The sequence below is a fragment of the Oncorhynchus tshawytscha genome, linkage group LG30 (genome assembly GCF_018296145.1).
Source record: "Oncorhynchus tshawytscha isolate Ot180627B linkage group LG30, Otsh_v2.0, whole genome shotgun sequence".
Taxonomy (NCBI): domain Eukaryota; kingdom Metazoa; phylum Chordata; class Actinopteri; order Salmoniformes; family Salmonidae; genus Oncorhynchus; species Oncorhynchus tshawytscha.
The window spans coordinates 22,297,838-22,316,750 of record NC_056458.1 but is presented as its reverse complement, the minus strand read 5'-3'; the positions used below and the strand labels follow the sequence as shown (position 1 = coordinate 22,316,750).

At 44.5% G+C, this 18,913-nt stretch overlaps 1 protein-coding gene across 4 annotated transcripts in view; it reads right to left on the bottom strand.

Moving 5' to 3' along the window:
• LOC112228572 (active breakpoint cluster region-related protein) overlaps window positions 1–18,913 on the bottom strand; it is a 260,234-nt gene that overhangs the window by 133,036 nt on the left and 108,285 nt on the right. For 3 of the 4 annotated variants that reach the window (XM_042309121.1, XM_042309122.1, XM_042309123.1), the window contains exons 3-4: window positions 7,100–7,198; window positions 4,097–4,282 (exon numbers count right to left, since the gene is read on the bottom strand). In XM_042309121.1, the coding sequence (XP_042165055.1) occupies window positions 4,097–4,282; window positions 7,100–7,198 (285 nt within the window). Of the gene's footprint in view, window positions 1–4,096; window positions 4,283–7,099; window positions 7,199–11,041; window positions 11,050–18,913 lie in introns of all 4 variants that reach the window. The other variant, XM_042309124.1, reaches the window with a different exon arrangement.

Here is an 18,913-nt window from a genome sequence, read left to right as displayed (position 1 = left end):
AAGAAAGAGGAGAAAAGAGAAGGAGAGAAGAGGAGAGGAGAAGAGAGAAAATGAAAAAGAGAAGGGGGAGAAGAGAAGAGGAGAGGAGAGAAAAGAGAAGGGGAGAAAGAGAAGGGGAGAAAAGAGGAGAGAAAAGAGAAAAAGAGAGAGAGAAGAGAAAAGAGGAGAGGAGAAGAGAAAAGAGGAGAAGAGAAAAGAGGAGAAGAGAAGAGAGAAAAGACAAGAGGAGAAGAGAGAAAATACAAGAGGAGAGAGAAAGAGGAGGAAAGAGAAGGGGAGAGAAGAGAAGAGGAGAAAAGAGAAGGAGAGAAGAGAAGAGGAGAAAAGAGAAGAGGAGAAAAGAGAAGGAGAGAAGAGGAGAAAAGAGAAGAGGAGAAAAGAGAAGGAGAGAAGAGAAGAGGAGAGGAGAAGAGAGAAAATGAAAAAAGAGAAGGGGGAGAAGAGAAGAGGAGAGGAGAGGAGAGAAAAGAGAAGGGGAGAAAGAGAAGGGGAGAAAATAGGAGAGAAAAGAGAAAAAAGAGGAGAGAAAAGGAGAGAAGAGAAAAGAGAGGAGGAGAAAGAGAAGGGGGAGAAGAGAAGAGAAGAGAAGAGAAGAGGAGAGAAGAGAAGAGAGAAAAGAGGAGGGGAGAAAAGAGGAGAGAAGAGGAGAGGAGAGAAGAGAAGAGAGAAAAGAGAAGGGGAAAAGAGAAGGGGAAGAGAAGAGAGAAAAGAGAAGAGGTGAAGAGAGAAAAGACAAGAGAGAGGAAAAGAGGAGAAAAGAGAAGAGGAGAAAAGAGAAGGGGAGAGAAGAGAAGAGGAGAGGAGAGAAGAGAAGAGGAGAGGAGAAGAGAGAAAAGGAGAAAAGAGAAGGGGAGAAGAGAAGAGAAGAGGAGAGAAGAGAGAGAAAAGAGGAGGGGAGAAGGAGAGGAGAGAAGAGAAGAGAGAAAAGAGAAGGGGAGAAAGAGGAGAGGAGAAAAGAGGAGAGGAGAGAAAAGAGAGAAGAGAGAAAAGAGAAGAGAGAAAAGAGAAGAGAAAAAGAGAAGAGAAAAGAGAGAGAAGAAGAGAAAAGAGAGGAGAAAAAGAAAAAGAGGAGAGAAGAGAAAAGAGGAGAGGAGAAGAGAAAGAGGAGAAGAGAAGAGAGAAAAGACAAGAGGAGAAGAGAGAAAATACAATAGGAGAGAGAAAAAGAGGAGAAAAGAGAAGGGGAGAAAAGAGGAGAGGAGAGAAAAGAGAGAGAAGAGAGAAAAGAGAAGAGAGAAAAGAGAAGAGAAGAGAAAAAGAGAAGAGAAAAGAGGAGAGAAGAAGAGAAAAGAGAGGAGAAAAAAAAAAAGAGGAGAGAAGAGAAAAGAGGAGAGGAGAAGAGAAAAGAGGAGAAGAGAAGAGAGAAAAGACAAGAGGAGAAGAGAGAAAATACAAGAGGAGAGAGAAAAAGAGGAGAAAAGAGAAGGGGAGAGAAGAGAAGAGGAGAAAAGAGAAGAGGAGAAAAGAGAAGGAGAGAAGAGAAGAGGAGAAAAGAGAAGAGGAGAAAAGAGAAGGAGAGAAGAGAAGAGGAGAAAAGAGAAGAGGAGAAAAGAGAATGAGAGAAGAGAAGAGGAGAGGAGAAGAGGAGAGGAGAAGAGAGAAAATGAAAAAAGAGAAGGGGGAGAAGAGAAGAGGAGAGGAGAGGAGAGAAAAGAGAAGGGGAGAAAGAGAAGGGGAGAAAAGAGGAGAGAAAAGAGAAAAAAGAGGAGAGGAGAAAAGAGGAGAGGAGAAGAGAAAAGAGAAGAGAGAAAAGACAAGAGGAGAAGAGAGAAAATACAAGAGGAGAGAGAAAGAGGAGAAAAGAGAAGGGGAGAGAAGAGAAGAGGAGAAAAGAGAAGAGGAGAAAAGAGAAGGAGAGAAGAGAAGAGGAGAAAAGAGAAGAGAAGGAGAGAAGAGGAGAAAAGAGAAGGAGAGAAGAGGAGAAAAGAGAAGGAGAGAAGAGGAGAGGAGAAGAGAGAAAATGAAAAAAGAGAAGGGGGAGAAGAGAAGAGGAGAGGAGAGAAAAGAGAAGCGGAGAAAGAGAAGGGGAGAAAAGAGGAGAGAAAAGAGAAAAAAGAGGAGAGAAGAGAAAAGAGGAGAGGAGAAGAGAAAAGAGGAGAAGAGAAGAGAGAAAAGACAAGAGGAGAAGAGAGAAAATACAAGAGGAGAGAGAAAGAGGAGAAAAGAGAAGGGGAGAGAAGAGAAGAGGAGAAAAGAGAAGGAGAGAAGAGAAGAGGAGAAAAGAGAAGAGGAGAAAAGAGAAGGAGAGAAGAGGAGAAAAGAGAAGAGGAGAAAAGAGAAGGAGAGAAGAGAAGAGGAGAGGAGAAGAGAGAAAATGAAAAAAGAGAAGGGGGAGAAGAGAAGAGGAGAGGAGAGGAGAGAAAAGAGAAGGGGAGAAAGAGAAGGGGAGAAAAGAGGAGAGAAAAGAGAAAAAAGAGGAGAGAAAAGGAGAGAAGAAGAGAAAAGAGAGGAGGAGAAAAGAGGAGGAGAAAAGAGAAGAGAAGAGAAAAGAGGAGAAGAGAAGAGAGAAAATACAAGAGGAGAGAGGAAAAGAAGAGAAAAGAGAAGAGGAGAAAAGAGAAGAGAAGAGGAGAAAAGAGAAGAGGAGAAAAGAGAAGGGGAGAGAAGAGGGGAGAAGAGGAGAGGAGAAGAGAGAAAATGAGAAAAGAGAAGGGGGAGAAGAGAAGGAGAGGATAGGCGAGAAGAGAGAAAAGAGAAGGGGAGAAAGAGAAGGGGAGAAAAGAGGAGAAGAGAGAAAAGAGAGGAGAGAAAAGAGAAGAGAAGAGAAAAAGAGGAGAGAAGAGAAAAGAAGAGAAAAGAGAAGAGAGAAGAGGAGAGAAGAGAAGAGAGAAAAGAGAAGAGAGAAAAGAGAAGAGAGAAAGGGGAAGGGGAGAAGAGAAGAGAGAAAAGGGAAGGGGAGAAAAGAGAAGGGGGGAGAAGAGAAGAGAGAAAAGAGAAGGGGAGAAAAGAGAAGGGGAGAGAAGAGAAGGGGAGAGAAGAGATAGAAGAGAGAAGAGAGAGAAAAGAGAAAAGAGAGGAGAGAGAGAAAAGAGAAAAGAGAGAAAAGAGGAGAGAAAAAGAGGAGAGAAAAGGGAAGGGGAAAGAGAGGAGAAAAGGGGAGAAGAGAAGAGAGAAAAGAGAAGAGAGAAAAGAGAAGAGAGAAAAGAGGAGAGAAAAGGGAAGGGGAGAAGAGAGGAGAAAAGGGGAGAAGAGAAGAGAGAAAAGAGAAGAGAGAAAAGAGAAGAGAGAAGAGAGGAGAGAAAAGAGGAGAGAAAAGAGAAGAGAAAAGAGGAGAGAAAAGAGAAGAGGAGAGAAAAGAGAGAAAAGAGAAGATAAGAGAGAAAAGAGAAGAGAGAAAAGAAAAGAGGAGAGAAAAGAGAAGAGAAAAGGAGAGAAGAGAGTAAAGAGGAGAGAAAAGGGGAGAGAAAAGAGGAGAGAAGAGAAAAGAGAAGAGAGAAAAGGAGAAAAGAGAAGAGGAGAGAAAAGAGAGAAAATAGAAGAGAGAAAAGAGAAGAGGAGAGAAAAGAGAAGGGGAGAGAAAAGAGAAGGGGAGAGGAGAGGAGAAAAGAGGAGAGAAGAGAAGAGTAGGAGCAGACTAGGGACTAATGGCTCGGCAGAACCTGGTCTAATTGAATGTTTATCCTAGAGGGGTATAGACTGTAGATTGAACAGAAGCAGAGTTTGAACAGAGGAATGTGATACCACCATATCTACTTGTGCTTCATTTTACTGCAACAAGGTGAATAGTCACTCATAACAGTGATTTATTGGAACTAGACTAAGTTGTCCTTCAACTTCCTGTTCTTCAAGCCTTCTTGGGACTCACAGGGTGCAGGTTTGTATTACAACCCAGTACTACTAAGGCTGCATTTAGACAGGCAGCCCAAATATGATCTTTTTCTCACTAATTGGTCCTTTGACCAATCAGATCTGGAATAAAAGCTAACGTGAAAAGATCTGATGTGATTGGTCAAAAGTGAGTGTGAAAAAGATCACAGAATTGGGCTGCCTGTCTGCACGCAGCCTAACACACCTAATTCACTAAATCAAGGGCTTGATAATGAGTTGATGGATTGGGATTGATAGGTTGATTTGATTGATTGATTGCCAGTCTTACCAGTTTCTTAAAGAGGTGTCCGACTGCGACCTTCTCATCCCACTGTTGTATGTGAGGGAGGAGGGAGTCGTAGAACTCCTTGTGGATCTCAAAGATGTCTTGGATCTTATAGAAGATGGTCTCTACCTGCTGTATGGTCAGCACCGGCTGGGACGTGGTGGCTGTCGCCTTCAGGGGGCGCATGGGCTGCACGCACACACGCACACACACACACACACACACACACACACACACACACAGAAGAGAGTTAATATATGTGTAATATGTGTATGTCTGTAAACAAGCACTGACACTTTCAACAGATAAGTAATCATTATCCTGGGCAGTGGTCAACAGATAAATAATCATTATCCTGGGCAGTGGTCAACAGATAAATAATCATTATCCTGGGCAGTGGTCAACAGATAAATAATCATTATCCTGGGCAGTGGTCAACAGATAAATAATCATTATCCTGGGCAGCGGTCAACAGATAAAAATCATTATCCTGGGCAGTGGTCAACAGATAAATAATCATTATCCTGGGCAGTGGTCAGCAGATAAATAATCATTATCCTGGGCAGTGGTCAACAGATAAATAATCATTATCCTGGGCAGTGGTCAACAGATAAATTGTCATTATCCTGGGCAGCGGTCAGCAGATAAATAATTATTATCCTGGGCAGTGGTCAACAGATAAATAATCATTATCCTGGGCAGTGGTCAACAGATAAGTAATCATTATCCTGGGCAGTGGTCAACAGATAAGTAATCATTATCCTGGGCAGTGGTCAGCAGATAAATAATCATTATCCTGGGCAGTGGTCAGCAGATAAATAATCATTTCGTGACATTAGGGCACTGCAGCATGACTAAAGATAGGAGAACACAGGACTGCTGTTCCTTCCAGCACGGAGGGAAAAACCGCTCTGAACAGACCACGATTACAGGCAGGAAAACACATCCAAAAATGTTGGTAAAAAACGTCTGTAAGCTTTATGTACTACAGTGAGATCACAGCTCTCTGAATTCTTATCTGGACTTGATAAGCCTGGGATCATCCATCTCTTCCCTCCAATCGAAACAGAATCACATCACCAGGTCAGGTCACACTCATCCAGGTTGAAAATCAGTGTCATAACAATAACGTCACTGTTCAAAAATTATGTGTACAGTAAATTATGTGTAGAGTACATCAGCTTCATAAATGATGATGCTTTGGCCGAAATACACTTGTTTTGACCCATTGACATAACCATGAGTTATTCTCAGGCTAATGCGGTGTTCAGGTAGGCAACACCACCTTGGCGGGATGAAGCCGGATGGCTTTGTTTTCATTGAGACGGACAGCAGAGTCTGTCTAAGCAGAGCGCTGGTGGAGGACCAAACCAGATAAACACAACCAGGAAACGGACCCAGACCGTCCGGGCCCACTGGACTTTATCAGTTTATCAGGACAAACACACACATGTCAAACAGCCTCAACTCTAGCACTGCGGGAAGATAAGCCTCAACTCTAGCACTGCGGGAAGATAAGCCTCAACTCTAGCACTGCGGGAAGATAAGCCTCAACTCTAGCACTGCGGGAAGATAAGCCTCAACCCTAGCACTGCAGGAAGATAAGCCTCAACCCTAGCACTGCGGGGAGATAAGCCTCAACTCTAGCACTGCGGGGAGATAAGCCTCAACTCTAGCACTGGAAGATAAGCCTCAACCCTGGAGCACTGCGGGAAGATAAGCCTCAACCCTAGCACTGCTGATAAGCCTCAACTCTAGCACTGCGGGAAGATAAGCCTCAACTCTAGCACTGCGGGAAGATAAGCCTCAACCCTAGCACTGCAGGAAGATAAGCCTCAACCCTAGCACTGCGGGGAGATAAGCCTCAACCCTAGCACTGCAGGGAGATAAGCCTCAACTCTAGCACTGCGAGATAAGCCTCAACTCTAGCACTGCAGATAAGCCTCAACTCTAGCACTGCGGGAGATAAGCCTAACTCTAGCACTGTCTGGGGAGATAAGCCTCAACTCTATCACTGTGAGATAAGCCCAACCCTAGCACTGCAGGAAGATAAGCCTCAACCCTAGCACTGCAGGGAGATAAGCCTCAACCCCAGCACTCCCAGAGATAAGTATTGGGCTTCTTGAAAACAGTGCACTGCGGGAAGATAAGCCAACCCTAGCACTGCAGGGAGATAAGCCTCAACCCTAGCACTGCAGGAAGATAAGCCTCAACCCTAGCACTGCAGGGAGATAAGCCTCAACCCTAGCACTGCGGGGAGATAAGCCTCAACCCTAGCACTGCAGGGAGATAAGCCTCAACCCTAGCACTGCGGGAAGATAAGCCTCAACCCTAGCACTGCAGGAAGATAAGCCTCAACCCTAGCACTGCGGGAAGATAAGCCTCAACCCTAGCACTGCGGGAAGATAAGCCTCAACCCTAGCACTGCAGGAAGATAAGCCTCAACCCTAGCACTGCGGGAAGATAAGCCTCAACCCTAGCACTGCGGGGAGATAAGCCTCAACCCTAGCACTGCGGGAAGATAAGCGCTAGGTTACACCTGGGAGGAACCAGGATCTACTGGAGGATGAGGAGGTTGTGGTCTTTAAAACCATTCTGAAAAACTGGATATTGGACCCTGTTCAGTGCTTAATGTCATGATGTTGCTCATGAAGTGATGTAAGAAGGCTGCACTTTGAACATACATTCCTGCAGAGAGAGACAGGATGTGACATCATGCTGCAGTTGCATCACGCTGCAGTTGGACAGTCATTGTAATTTTCTGTCTGGGGAAACACTTCACAATGTGACTGACCCCTAACCACTAATAGCACTCCCAGAGATAAGTATTGGGCTTCTTGAAAACAGTGCTTTTGGAAACCCACCCTCCGATGCGGTTCTAATTGGAGCCACTGGCCTGAGGGGCTAATGCTGTCCTGTACTGTCCCATACAAACAGCACTCTTAAGGTAGGTTTATGTGTGTGCGTGCGTGCGTGTGTGTGTGTGCGCGCGCGCGTGTGTGTCACCAGTAGTAGAGCCTCCAGCTGGTTGATGTAGATCTCCTCACTGGCCAGGAAGCCAGACAGAACCAGTTTCTTCATCTCCAGACCCTTCTCTATGTCCCCCTGTAGAGCGAAAGGAGAGAGAGAGACGAGAGAGAGAAGAGAGAGAGAGAGAAGAGAGACGAGAGAGAGAAGAGAGAGAAGAGAGAGAGACAGAAGAGAGAGAGACAGAAGAGAGAGACGAGAGAGAGAAGAGAGAGAGAGAGAAGAGAGAGAGACAGAAGAGAGAGAGAGAGAGAGACGAGAGAGAGAGAGAGAGACAGAGAGAGAGAGACAGAAGAGAGAGAGAGAGAGAGAGAGAGAGACAGAAGAGAGAGAGAGAGAGAGAGAGAAGAGACAGAAGAGAGAGAGACAGAAGAGAGAGAGAGAGAGAGAGAGAGAGAGAGAGAGAGAGAGAGAGAGAGAGAGAGAGAGAGAGAGAGAGAGAGAGAGACAGAAGAGACAGAGAGAGAGAGAGAGAGAGAGAGAGAGAGAGAGAGAGAGAGAGAGAGAGAGAGAGAGAGAGAGAGAGAGAGAGAGAGAGAGAGACAGAGAGAGAGAGAGACAGAGAGAGAGAGAGAGAGAGAGAGAGAGAGAGAGAGAGACAGAGAGAGAGAGAGAGAGAGACAGAAGAGAGAGAGACAGAAGAGAGAGAGACAGAGAGAGAGAGAGAGAGAGAGAGAGAGAGAGAGAGAGAGAGAGAGAGAGAGAGAGAGAGACAGAAGAGAGAGAGAGAGAGACAGAAGAGACAGAAGAGAGAGAGAGATAAGCCTCGAGAGAGAGAGAGAGAGAGAGAGAGAGAGAGAGAGAGAGAGAGAGAGAGAGAGAGAGAGAGAGAGAGAGAGAGAGAGAGAGAGAGAGAGAGAGAGAGAGAGAGAGAGAGAGAGAGAGAGAGAGAGAGACAGAAGAGAGAGAGAGACAGAGAGAGAGATAAGCCTCAAGAGAGAGAGAGAGAGAGAGAGAGAGAGCAGAGCAGAGCAGAAGTCACGATCAGATAAGCTCCTGCATTTTTCAGCATTTTCTTTAAAAAAGATAGATTAGGAGTTAGATAAACTTGGATTTTTTGTCAGGAACACATACTGGATTCTACCCTCTACAACATAACCCCCACTTCAAATCAAAACTTAAAACCTACAACCTGATTTTGGACGGATTTACAGAATCACCTGGAAGGTTCACAACAACCAAGGATTATTACTCTACACAGCAAATTCTCTGGAAAACAACAGAAACCTGAAAACACCATCCAACCTGGAACTGAGTGAGTAATGTTTAGTCTGAAACTATATTTTATTTCCAAAAGCCAAGAAGAAAAATACACAACATTACTTTATAAGGACTGAATTCTAACATAATTCTGCCAAGCTTGATACAGCTTCAACTAGCACTGACGTGTCAAGTGAGAGGTGTCAAAGCCCATTCGCCCAACAATGGCAGGAGAGTCACACAGTCTACCCCAACCAAATGGAGAGGCCTTAGAAGCTCCCTCCCGCTGTTCAGAGGTAATTAAAATACAGTACCCTGTGCATGTAAAGAATGATAAAGCAAGAAAAGATTACAAAATGAAGCTCCTTTTGGAAAATCAAGAGACACTTTTTGCTGACTATTACAATAATGGGAACATCAGCAACCTTATCTTCCACACAAACCATCCCCTGGCATGGCACAGTGCTATATTAGCACACTAACACTTTGTTAAGAGAGGGGGGGTTAACGAGGGGTGGAAACTAGAATACTTGACAACGATGACTCTGAGTCAGCTAATATAAACCTCTATAAGTCCGGAACAGTACTTGTACAGGGTAACCCCAAACAGTTTCTGCTGGACTTTCACCAAATTAAAGAATTAGCCCAGCAGGAAAAGCTCTCCCTTGACAAAGATAACCCACCCCGAGCGGGTCAGACCAGACCTCTTCATTATGTAACCCCACAGACGAGCAACCCCCAGCGGAGAGTCAACCTCCCAGCACAGATTACCACTCCCTCATTGAAATGAAGGACAAATTCACCCAGCTGGAGGTAAGGCAGGTGGAGCTGGAACAGCAGGTGATTACACTTCAGTCAGCACAGACCCAGACAACAGTCCAGCACAACAACACCCCCTTAACCAGACCCGGAATGCTGGAGGTGGAGAGAGACACATCTGCACTCTGGACAGTGGTGAGACAACTTCAACAGGAGAAAGAACAGGATCAGCACCCGACAAAAGTCTCGACACCACAGCAGAACAGTCCACACCAGACCCTGACCATAGAGTCGACATCACAGCAGAACAGACAAATGAAGAACCCCAAGCCCAGCGGCTCGCACCCCCTCTGAGCACCCCCTGTAAGTCACCCTGATAGCCCTTCTGACAACCCCCCACACCCACTGAGGACAAACACAAGACACAGATTGTACTACTTATGGACTGAAATGGGAAATATATAGAAGAAAAAAAACTTTTTCCCAAACACAGTGTGTCTAAACTCTGGTGTCCAAACACCCAGCACGCCCTCAACCTTCTGTCTGAGGACCAACTAGGCTCACCTAGCCACATAATAATACACACAGGCACAAACGACCTGAGAGCACAGCAGGAAAGGGTGGCCACAGCACTGAAGGGAGTGATTGAAAAGGCTTTGTCTACTTTCCCCAACGCACAAGTGGTTATCTCCACCCTGCTACCACGAAAAGACTTCCACCCTGCCACAATACAGCGGGTAAACGCAAGTATTTCCCGTGACTGTGCCTCAAAACCAAATGTTTTCCTGGCCCACCACTCCACCCTGGACTTGAACAGCCTCTATGACCAGGTCCACCTCTACAAGGCAGCAGTGCCCACCTTCACCCGAACCCTAAAGGACATCGCTCTCAAACGTATCCCCAACACTTCACACAGGAGCAACAGATCAATAGACACCCCACCCAGACCAGCGAGACACCCTCCCAGACCTGCAGGACCCCCCCTGGACCTACACATAGAGGACCCATGCCAAGAGGAATTACATCCAGACCACAGCACCCCCAGACACATCCACACCCCCACCCCAACCTATCAACACCCCCCCACGTCAACCATGCCCACACCCCACGTAGGCCCCCTCAGATCAGACCTATGCCACTCCTGCCCACCCCATGCACCCCACCCCCGCAAAGAGGGCCTCAACATGGAAGCCCACACATACGCCCAGGTAGTGAGCGGGCAAACAGTCCCAACCCGCACTCTCACACTCGCCCAAGCCAATGGCATGTACCAGATGCTCAGCAGGCTCTGCTCACACTTACTGGCCCGAGGCCAAACCACGAACAACAACATTGGAGACTCTATGGAACAAAAAGCCTTCACTATATCATCCTGGAATATCCAAGGCCTGAGGTCATCTGCCTTTGGCCTAAAGAGCAGGAACCCGGACTTCACCAAAGAAATCGGTAACACAGACATTGTCATCCTGCAAGAAACCTGGTATAGAGGAGACGGACCCACTGGTTGCCCTCTAGGTTACAGAGAGCTGGTAGTCCCATCCACCAAACTACCAGGTGTGAAACAGGGAAGGGACTCAGGGGGTATGCTAATTTGGTATAGAGCAGACCTAACTCACTCCATTAAATTAATCAAAACAGGAACATTCTACATTTGGCTAGAAATTCAAAAGGAAATGATCCTAAAAGAGAAAAATGTCCTCCTGTGTGCTACCTATAACCCCCCACTAGAATCCCCATACTTTAATGAAGACAGCTTCTCCATCCTGGAGGGGGAAATCAATCATTTCCAGGCCCAGGGACATGTACTAGTCTGTGGCGACCTAAATGCCAGAACCGGACAAGAACCTGACACCCTCAGCACACAGGGGGACAAACACCTGCCTGGAGGTGACAGCATTCCCTCCCACATATGCCCCCCTAGGCACAACTATGACAACATAACCAACAAAAACAGGTCACAACTCCTGCAGCTCTGTCGCACGCTCGGTAAATCAAATCAAATCATCAAATCAAATGTTATTTGTCACATACACATGGTTAGCAGATGTTAATGCGAGTGTAGCGAAATGCTTGCGCTTCTAGTTCCGACAATGCAGTAATAACCAACGAGTAATCTAGCTAACAATTCCAAAACTACTACCTTATACACATAAGTGTAAAGGGATAAAGAATATGTACATAAAGATATATGAATGAGTGATGGTACAGAGCGGCAGGTATGTACCTAGTCAATGGTAGGCTTCGAGGGGACTACTTTATCACTGACCTCAACCCAGAGTCTCTCAGAGCATTCACAGTCAGCCCACTGACACCCTTATCAGACCACAGCAAAATCACAGTCTACTTAAACAGAGCAATACTCAATCATGAGGCATCAAAGCCAAAGGAACTGAGTAACATTAAGAAATGCTATAGATGGAAGGAATGCAGTTTGGAAACCTACCAAAAACAATTAGGCAACAACAAATTCAATCCATTTTAGACAATTTCCTGGTTAAAACGTTCCACTGTAATAGTGAAGGTGTAAACTTGGCAGTAGAAAATCTCAACAGTATATTTGACCTCTCAGCTTCCCTATCAAATCTAAAAATCTCAAATAGAAAACTGAAGAAAATTAACAACAATGACAAATGGTTTGATGAAGAATGCAAAAATCTAAGAAAGAAATTGAGAAACCTGTCCAATCAAAAACACAGAGACCCAGAAAACCTGATTCTATGCCTTCACTATGGTGAATCACTAAAACAATACAGAAATACACCACAGAAAAAGAAGGAACAGCACGTCAGAAATCAGCTCAATGTAATTGAAGAATCCATAGACTCTAACCACTTCTGGGAAAATGGGAAAACACTAAACAAACAACAACACAAATTAATTATCTATCCAAAATGGAGATGTATGGGTAAACCACTTCTCTAATCTTTTTGGCTCTATAACAAAGAACAAAGAACAAAAACATATCCATGATCAAATACAAATCTTAGAATCTACTATTAAAGACTACCAGAACCCACTAGATTCTCCAATTACATTGAATGAGTTACAGGACAAAATAAAAACCCTCCAACCCAAAAAGGCCTGTGGTGTTGATGGTATCCTCAATGAAATGATCAAATATACAGACAGCAAATTCCAATTGGCTATACTAAAACTCTTTAACATCATCCTTAGCTCTGGCATCTTCCCCAATATTAGGAACCAAGGACAAATTTGACCCCAATAACTACCGTGGAATATGCGTCAACAGTAACCATTAACCATTAACAGCAGACTCGTACATTTCCTCAATGAAAACAATGTACTGAGCAAATGTCAAATTGGCTTTTTACCAAATTACCATACAACAGAACATGTATTCACCCTGCACACCCTAATTGACAACCAAAAAACCAAAACAAAGGCAAAGTCTTCTCATGCTTTGTTGATTTCAAAAAAGCCTTCAACTCAATTTGGCATGAGGGTCTGCTATACAAACAGATGGAAAGTGGTGTTGGGGGTAAAACATACGACATTATAAAATCCATGTACACAAACAACAAGTGTGTGGTTAAAATTGGCAAAAAACACACATTTCTTCACACGGGGTCGTGGGGTGAGACAGGGATGCAGCCTAAGCCCCACCCTCTAACGAATTGGCGCAAGCACTAGAAAATTCTGCAGCACCCGGCCTCACCCTACTAGAATCCGAAGTCAAATGTGTGCTGTTTGCTGATGATCTGGTGCTTCTGTCACCAACTAAGGAGGGCCTACAGCAGCACCTAGATCTTATGCACAGATTCTGTCAGACCTGGGCTCTAACAGTAAATCTCAGTAAGACCAAAATAATGGTGTTCCAAAAAAGGTTCAGTCGCCAGGACCACAAATACAAATTCCATCTAGACACTGTTGCCCTAGAGCACACAAAAAAACTATACATACCTTGGCCTAAACATCAGCGCCACAGGTAACTTCCACAAAGCTGTGAACGATCTGAGAGACAAGGCAAGAAGGGCATTCTATGCCATCAAAAGGAACATACATATCAACATACCAATTAGGATTTGGCTAAAAATACTTGAATCAGTCATAGAGCCCATTGCCCTTTATGGTTGCGAGGTCTGGGGTCTGCTCACAAACCAAGACTTCACAAAATGGGACAAACACCAAATTGAGACTCTGCATACAGAATTCTGCAAAAATATCCTCAGTGTACAACGTAGAACACCAAATAATGCATGCAGAGCAGAATTAGGCCGATACCCACTAATTATCCAAATCCAGAAAAGAGCCGTTAAATTCTATAACCACCTAAAAGGAAGCGATTCCCAAACCTTCCATAACAAAGCCATCACCTACAGAGAGATGAACCTGAAGAAGAGTCCCCTAAGCAAGCTGGTCCTGGGGCTCTGTTCACAAACACAAACACACCCTACAGAGCTCCAGGACAGCAGCACAATTAGACCCAACCAAATCATGAGAAAACAAAAAGATAATTACTTGACACATTGGAAAGAATTAACAAAAAAACAGAGCAAACTAGAATGCTATTTGGCCCTAAACAGGGAGTACACAGTGGCAGAATACCTGTCCACTGTGACTGACCCAAACTTAAGGAAAGCTTTGACTATATACAGACTTAGTGAGCATAGCCTTGCTATTGAGAAAGGCAGCCGTAGACAGACATGGCTCTCATGAGAAGACAGGCTATGTGCACACTGCCCACAAAATGTGGAAATTGTGCTGCACTTCCTAACCTCCTGTCCAACGTATGACCATATTAGAGATACATATTTCCCTCAGATTACACAGATCCACAAAGAATTCGAAAACAAATCCAAGTTTGAAAAACTCCCATTTCTACTGGGTGAAATTCCAGTGTGCCATCACAGCAGCAAGATTTGTGACCGGTTGCCACAAGAAAAGGGCAACCAGTGAAGAACAAACACCATTGTAAATATAACCCATATTTATGCTTATTTATTTTCCCTTGTGTTCTTTAACCATTTGTACATTGTTACAACATTGTATATATATATATATATATATATTTATATATGTATAATATGACATTTGTAATGTCTTTATTGTTTTGACATTTCTGTATGTGTAATGTTTACTGTTCATTTTTATTGTTTATTTCACTTTTGTATATTATCTACCTCACTTGCTTTGGCAATGTTAACACATGTTTCCCATGCCAATAAAGCCCCTTGAATTGAATTGAGAGAGACAGGAGAGAGAGAGACAGGAGAGAGAGAGAGAGAGAGAGGAGAGAGAGAGAGAGAGGAGAGAGAGAGAGACAGGAGAGAGAGAGAGAGAGAGAGAGAGAGAGAGAGAGAGAGAGAGAGAGAGAGAGAGAGAGAGAGAGAGAGAGAGAGAGAGAGAGAGAGAGAGGAGAGAGAGAGGAGAGAGGAGAGAGAGAGAGAGAGAGAGAGGAGAGAGGAGAGAGAGAGAGAGAGAGAGGAGAGAGGAGAGAGGAGAGAGAGAGAGAGAGAGAGAGAGAGAGAGAGAGAGAGAGAGAGAGAGAGAGACAGGAGAGAGAGAGGAGAGAGAGAGAGAGAGAGAGACAGGAGAGAGAGACAGGAGAGAGAGACATGTCAGTCATACATAATACTCCATACAGTATGTGAAAACGGTGATGGCAGGGCATGGTGGAGGAATATGGTTAACTCTGCTGCTCAACTCTGATAGTAAACACATTGGCAGTCATCTCACAGCCATGTGCACAAACACTGACTGCGGCCTGTTTCAGAGAATGGAAAGGACTCAAGTCTTGAAGGGAAAAAGCTGTACTTGGTGTGTCTGAACTGTGTCTGTAGCTTGCATTACTGTTTGTATTTACTGTTTGTAAGAGAGGCCATTTTTCTTGTGCCCTCGCCTCCCACAATGAGTCATGGGTACTGGCAGGCATAGGTTAGTCGAGTCCAAGTGGAGGTGTTTGTTTTGGCCCTGAAAGACAGTGAGGGAGGAGGTTGAAAGAGAGAATGAGAGGGAGTGTGTGAACAAGGAGCTGGGCAGGATGAGACACGCCTTCTTAAAGTAGGACCATGAGCTCACCCTGTCTGTTGTCCTCCTTAAAACACAGACCAGGGGAGCTCACCCTGTCTGTTGTCCTCCTTAAACCACAGACCAGGGGAGCTCGCCCTGTCTGTTGTCCTCCTTAAACCACAGACCAGGGGAGCCTTTCAAAACCACGCCCACCCAGAGAGCACAATGTCAGTTACAGCTGCTTTTGTGTTTTCAAAGGGCTCAGTTCTGACAATGCAAACCAATATTACAAATGTTAGCCAATAAGCCATGTTGTGCTCAGGGTTGAATGAGCTCATGTAGTTTTGTCCATTTAGTTCCTTAAAAGCAGTCTGGGTTTTGGTATGAACACTAGTTTGTGTGAAACGAGAATAGAAGAGCACTCAGTCAGATAGCATTTATTCATAAAATACTCTGTTTATTGTAAAAGACAAGTCAAGGGTTTGTTTGTCTTTGGGAAACATGATCACATAAAAGGTAGAGTTGTTGTATTAAAACTGACATCCTGTTAACCAAATGTAGAGGCTGTTGAGCTCTCCCATTGATATTATTGTAATGTATTCCCATTAAGCCATATGAAAACAACGGACTGTGTCCTAACATCTGTAGATGAAACGCTCCAACAGGGTCCAGTAGTAGAATGTACTATTATAGTGTACTGCAGTGGAGGTCGGCGCTGTCCAACATGAGGATGATACATCTCCTTCTCAACAGGGCCTTATTTCTCTTCCAGAATAGTGGATGATTGTCATGCATATTAGAAATCACCCAGCTCAACGTAACAGCGATAGGTTCAGGCTACCACATGATACTCACATGTTCCCTGTACCCATCATGAGGTTGCTTCAACCTGGCCTATGAATGAAAGGTTACAAGTTTACAACGTAGGTGGAATTTGAGTAACCAAGGTGACAGACAGGAGATGACATATTTAATACCGCCTTGCACACTCTTGCCTGCATCTAGTTGATCTAGGGAGTAATCATTGGTACAACAGTTGCAAACCAGAGTTTCTATTGGACAAATTCAGGTATGTTTGTCCCCGTTTCGTTCGCTTCCTTTTTTAGAAACATTTTGATACATTTTTTTCAACCAAATCGGCGCAATGAATACACCCCTGATCACACGTAAACACAGATCACTTTCATAGCAGCCACATACAAACAGTTCGCTGAATATATAATTCCTTCTCACATCTATCTACGCTCTCTCCTCCTCACCTTTTCTGTTCGCTTGTGGACTTCAGTGCACAACACATCAGCTGTCTGTGACCAGGCAAAAAAAAACTGTCACGTCAGTCAACATAGCTACAAGAACAAACACGTTAGTAAACCCGCTACAATCATGCAGTTCACTGTACAGTCAGCAGCAAGCAGTTACACCGGTGGGCCCCGGTGGCAATACATTTAAATTGAGTTGGAAGAGCTCCCTCCTCTGAGGAGCCTGGTGAACTGTCTCTCTCACCATTACCCATAGGACTCAAGGGTCAACTGCACAGCCAAACACACAAACTAGGATAACACCCAAAAGAATCCTCCCTCTTTGATAAGGTGTCCCATGTGTCTTATAGTGCTTCCACACTCAACATGGTTGACATATAGCTGCTACAAACAGGTGTAACATCCTGTATAAGAGCAAACAGACAAACAAATGATCGGCTATATGGAAATCATAACCTTTGATACCATCTGACAACTGTTGCAGAGGCTTTCTACTGAGAATGTGAGGCAGAACTATGTCTCTCTCTCTGTGTGTGTCTGTGTGTGTGTGTGTGTGTGTGTGTGTGTCTCTGTGTGTGTGTGTGTGTCTGTGTGTGTGTGTCTGTGTGTGTGTCTGTGTGTGTGTGTCTCTGTGTGTGTGTCTCTGTGTGTGTGTCTCTGTGTGTGTGTCTCTGTGTGTGTCTGTGTCTCTGTGTGTGTGTGTGTGTCTGTGTCTCTCTGTGTGTGTGTCTGTGTCTCTGTGTGTGTGTCTGTGTCTCTCTGTGTGTGTGTCTGTGTCTCTCTCTGTGTGTGTCTGTCTGTGTGTGTGTCTGTGTCTCTCTGTGTGTGTATGTGTGTGTGTGTCTGTCTCTGTGTGTGTGTATTGTGTGTGCGTGTGTGTGTGTCTGTGTCTGTGTGTGTGTGTCTGTGTGTGTCTGTGTCTCTGTGTCTGTGTCTATGTGTGTGTGTGTGTGTGTGTGTGTGTGTGTGTGTGTGTGTGTGTGTGTGTGTGTGTGTGTCTGTGTCTCTGTGTGTATGTGTCTGTGTGTGTGTGTCTGTGTGTGTGTGTGTGTGTGTGTGTTTGAGTTTGAGTTTATTTTTATTTTTACAGGGACCGTGCACATTAATCAACGTTTTAGTAAAAGTGCCGGTTTTAGCCAGCCGGCTAATTTTCAACCGCAGTCCCTGGGCAGGTTATTAAAAACAATTACAATATAGACAATAGCAACATAGAACAAGCAAGACATAGCAACATAGGACAAGCAAGACGTAGCATACAGACAGAACAACATAGGGCAAGCAAGACGTAGCATACAGACAGAGCAACATAGAACAAGCAAGACGTAGCATACAGACAGAGCAACATAGAACAAAAAGCAGCAAGACAAAATTCATAAAAGCAACAAAGTGTTTCCACACCTCACAAGTTACAGACAATATGGAAAGCGGCAACACACAGCTAGGGACCATGTTCACAAATCTGATTGACCTTTAGCCATGTCTTCAAGCATTTTGTGAAAGTGTGATATGTGGTGCAGTTATGTGTGTCTGATGGCAGTGTATTCCAGACATGGGAAGCTCTCACAGAGAAAGCGGATTTACTAAAGGTGCTTTTCCTTAAGGGAACTATACAGTCACCTCTCATGGGAGACCTTGTGGATCTGCTGCCATATGTTTGGGTTTTCTGTTTAACAAAAGTACTGAGTGGAGGGGGATCCAGGCCATTGAGGATCTTGAATACAAGACATGTGTCGGTGTATTGCACAAGATTTTCCCAACTCAAGAGCTCATGCTTTCTAAGGATGTGACAATGATGATGGCTATTGGGCTTCCTATCAAGCACTTTGAGAGCCTGTTTGGAGACAGACTGAATAGGTTTTAATGTTGTACAGCAAGCTTGGGCCCAACTAGTCAAGCAGTATGTTAAGTGGGGGAGTATCATAGATTTGAAGTACAGATTTGCTACCTCTAGTCAAACAATTTCGTGTAAATCGGAAATTAGCTAGGTTGAATTTGGTTATTTGAATTACCTTTTTCACATGCTTTTTAAAAGAGAGGTTGGAATCAAGTATGATGCCAAGGTACTTAAAATCGGATACCACATGGAGCATCTCCCCTGACACATAGACATCTGTCTCAGTAGCATCTGTTGCCCTCTTTGTGAAGAACATGCAAACAGTTTTTTTCACATTGAGATGCAAACACGAGTCTCTGAGCCACTGTAACCTGGACCATTACAGTAGTGAGTTCTTGTGCAGCTTGTTGTTTGCTCTTTGCATGCACATATATCACTGTATCATCTGCATACATTTTAACTTCAGACCCAGTACAGACAGAAGGCAGATCATTAATGTACAGGCTGAACAGGAGGGGCCCCAGTATTGACCCTTGGGGCACGCCCACATCATAGCTAAGAGTGGGCGACAGCTCATTGCTCACTCTGACACACTGAGTTCTGCCTTCAAGGTATGATTTCATCCATCTCAAGGCATCGGGGGAAAAGTTGAACTTGGACAATTTTGTGATGAGAATCTCATGGTTAACAGTATCAAAAGCCTTCCTTAGGTCCAGAAACACAGCCCCAACAACGCCCCCTTTGTCCATCTTGAACTTCACATTTTCCAGA